The sequence below is a fragment of the Panicum virgatum genome, chromosome 4K (assembly GCF_016808335.1).
Source record: "Panicum virgatum strain AP13 chromosome 4K, P.virgatum_v5, whole genome shotgun sequence".
Taxonomy (NCBI): domain Eukaryota; kingdom Viridiplantae; phylum Streptophyta; class Magnoliopsida; order Poales; family Poaceae; genus Panicum; species Panicum virgatum.
The window spans coordinates 32255283-32258814 of NC_053139.1; the positions used below are offsets into that span (position 1 = coordinate 32255283).

At 40.9% G+C, this 3532-nt stretch overlaps 1 protein-coding gene across 1 annotated transcript; it reads right to left on the reverse strand.

Annotated features, from left to right (window-relative positions):
• Positions 1-239: 239 nt before the first annotated feature.
• On the reverse strand, positions 240-3127 carry LOC120703674 (putative disease resistance protein RGA3). The gene is made up of 2 exons (XM_039987824.1): positions 485-3127; positions 240-370 (listed from the first exon to the last, which is right to left on the reverse strand). Exons 1-2 carry the CDS (start codon positions 3065-3067, stop codon positions 308-310), a joined length of 2646 nt encoding a protein of 881 aa, XP_039843758.1. The 5' UTR covers positions 3068-3127; the 3' UTR covers positions 240-307.
• Between the last annotated feature and the right edge of the window lie 405 nt (positions 3128-3532).

Sequence of the window (3532 nt, forward strand, 5' to 3'; positions counted from 1 at the left end):
CCCTCAGGTGGTTTTGCCTACGTGGCATTACATGTGGACAATGAAGTGGCAATGACATGTTTAAAAATCTACTTCACCCCTCATCTTATGTTCCTGTTAATGTGTTTGAATTTATATTAAAAAATAATCTCTTATTTGAAGTCAAATGTATTTCGTATCTGAATTCAAATATAATTCCGTAATTAAATGTACAAATTTAAATTCTAGGGAAAGATTCGTCCCCTACGGTTTCCCAAGGCAGCAGTAAGGCACATTTTCCTTTTCCATCAAAAGTACTCCCTCAAAATCGGTAGAGGAACACTTTTCCCTACTGCTCCTTGGCCTTTCCATAGGATTCTAAACTGTAGATAAGCTTGCGTTTTCTAGTTTCCTGAAAAAACAGTCATTGGAAGAAAGTAAACCGACAAAGTATTCATAAAAGAACAGTCCTCAACGAGAATATAAGTGTGTCCTATATTGCTTAAATTCATGGCGGGGTATATACCTTAGTCTTGATGTGAGCTAGCGTCGTCATAGATTTCTCTGATTCACACCACTGCACTAGGTCAGGGCAGCCTGAAACTTTTAGGTCTTGGAGGTTGGTGAGTCGCTCTATGCTCATTGGCAATGTTTGGATGCCAGTGCAATTGATTATCTCAAGTCTCATGAGACTGGTTAGGTCTCCCAACCAGTCTGGCAGCGCTGTAATGCTTTCGCAATCTGTCACAGAAAAAGTCTCGAGGGAGGAGAGACATCGAATGATCTCTGTTGAGCTGCATGTGAGGTCACTGCAATGCTCGATGCTCAAGTAACTGATCCCAGGGAGTTGGTGGAGCAACCTCCACTCATGCAGAGGCTGCTCGCAGTAATGCACAAAAAGGCCTTTCGGAGCAGGGTAGGAGGATTCAGGTACCTGGTATCTCTCTTCCAATGGTGATAGCAGGTCATCACAACTCCTTATGTCCAAGAAGTACTCACCTCTAGGCAGGCACGGTTTAATCCTCAGCTTGGGGCAGCCACTTATTGCCAAAAGGGTTAATATAGGGAACACGAGCACATGTGAACCATCCTCACCACAGGGGTGTTCTGTGTTCCACTCTTCCAGATTTTCCATTCTTAGTAAACGAAAGGTTGTCAGTTTGGGAAAAGCTCCCCCACAGCCGTACAATTCCCCATCAATCTTGGTAATGCTGTCCATTTGCTCGATATGCAGCTCTTGAAGGTTTGCTAATTGACCGAGTGGTGGTATGGTCGTGCAGCTGGGCAACTCCGTAATGGAAATCCTGATGATACGAGGTAAATAACTCTCAATGCTCGTCACCCAGGGTGGAAACCTTATGCCATTGTAACCTTGTAGCTCGAAGTATTCTAAACAGGCTGGTGGCATCAGTTCTTTCAAAACTTCAATGTCCTCCACAAATCTCTCAGCACCTTTTGTCCATACAAATTTTATTTTTCCAATACTTTGTTTTCCCGACAAATTTATCCTCTGTGCCTCTGCAGAAGACTTGACTCTTTCAAGCCTGCTTATCTCCAAGATAGGAGGATTTTCATCCTTGAGCTTAATAATATTGCTGCTAGATTCACCATCATCGGCAAGGACCACAAAGTGAGGTAATAAGAAAGAACTATTTCTGAACTGAGGTAACGTGGACTCATCAATACTGCGGCAACCATCCGTATTCAGAAACCTCAGACTGCCGATTTCAGATATACTTACTGGCAGCTTCCTGAGGTTACAACAATATGAGAGGTCCAGCTTATGCAGCTTTCTGAGCTTACCAAAAGTTTCGGGTAAACTGTAAAGATTCCCATTTCTTGACAGCGTCAGGTGCTCTAGATAGGAAAGAGCACTGATGTGACCTAGGAAAGCGTTGCTTTCGTCTACTCGTTGGTCACCACATATAGTTTCAAGACAACTTTTTAAGTTTAAATAGCGTAGTTCAGTGAGATTGGCAATTGCTTCTTGTAGCCCTCTTAGACTCGGCAGTTCTTCATTTGCACCGATGGAACAATTTGATAAATTCAAATATCTGAGCTTGTTTAGGCCAGTCAAGGCTTCCGGTACACCTTCAACACGATAGCAGTCTGACAAATCAATATGTAGTAAACTGTGGAGCTTCCCAAATGATGATGGCAATTTATACAGTGAAGAAGAACCTGATAAGTCTAAATACTTTAGTTCATTAAAGCATCCCAAAGCCTCAGGGAGCTTTGGAAGCAATAATGTAGAAAATCCATCTATACAGAACTTCAAATATTTGACCTTGGTCAGGGTGCCCAAGATCTCTGCCTCAACAATACCAACTATGCCGGATCCGCCTGCAGGATTTGAAATATTTTCTGCAGGATACTTGTATGATTCTTCATCCCCAAGGAGGCTATCTTGGATGCCCATTAAGTATGAGCTGAATGATAAATTCAAATATTGCAGTTCTGTGAGGCTGCTTAACGCTCTTGGTAAGTTTCCAACATTTTTGCAGTATGATACGTCCAAATATTCCAGTTTCATGAGGCTACCCAGCTGTTCTGATACTCCTGTAACATCAGAGCATTTTGAAAGATCCAGATGTTCCATATTTTTAAGATTGCCAAACAGTTCTGGCAGTTTTCTTATTTTTGAACAACCTGACAAATCAAGATGAACCAGTTCCTCCATTTCTCCAATCGACTCGGGCAATGCTAATATTTCAGAAGACCCACTAATGCTTAGATAGTTTAATTTCAAGAGCCTCGTAATATGGTTCGGGATATATTTACCACGAATACCTGGCGCGTTCAGATACTTCAGATGCTGTAAGTGGCCAATAGAATTTGGCAACTGATTTATGCGGCATTCACTTAAATCCAAGATGCACAAGGACGTTGCAGATGAGAACATATCGCCACGTAATTCAATATTACCGCAGTCCAGAAAACACAGTGCCCTTAGACTGTCAGGACAAGTCAAGAATAATCCCAACGGTTTGCTACAATCAGTGAGCAATGCATAACGGCAGCTGCCTCCCCGAGTACTGCCTTTTTTACTAGCATCCAAAATTTTATCGTCCAATATTAATCTCGCGAAGTCATGCACCAGATCATGCATGGTAAAGAATGTAATACCTTCATAATATGCTCCAGAAGTCTGCGACAAAGTCTATACTTGTGTCAGGTTTCTAAATTCCTATTATTTTTTATATTAGTATGCACGTAGCAACAAAATTAAAGTGTATTACAACTAGTTTGTTACCACAGCATAAACGATTATTCTCATCCATCTTTAGTTTTAAAGTAACAACAGTTTGTGTATTTTTATAAAGTACCTAAATGCTGTGGGGAGTGAGTTTGTTGGGTTTCCCTTAAACACTGTAGGAAATATATCGTCACACAAGAATATATACTATAGTGTATTGAAATTGTTTGCCACCCATATATTACTGTTGATACAATTGCAAAATTTGTAGTTTCCATGGTCGTGTGTGGTTGCTGATGACCCACGTTGATGTCACAAAATAAACTTCTATATTTTTTTCTTAATACAGAGATATACAGCCTTCTTGTGTGGATGTTT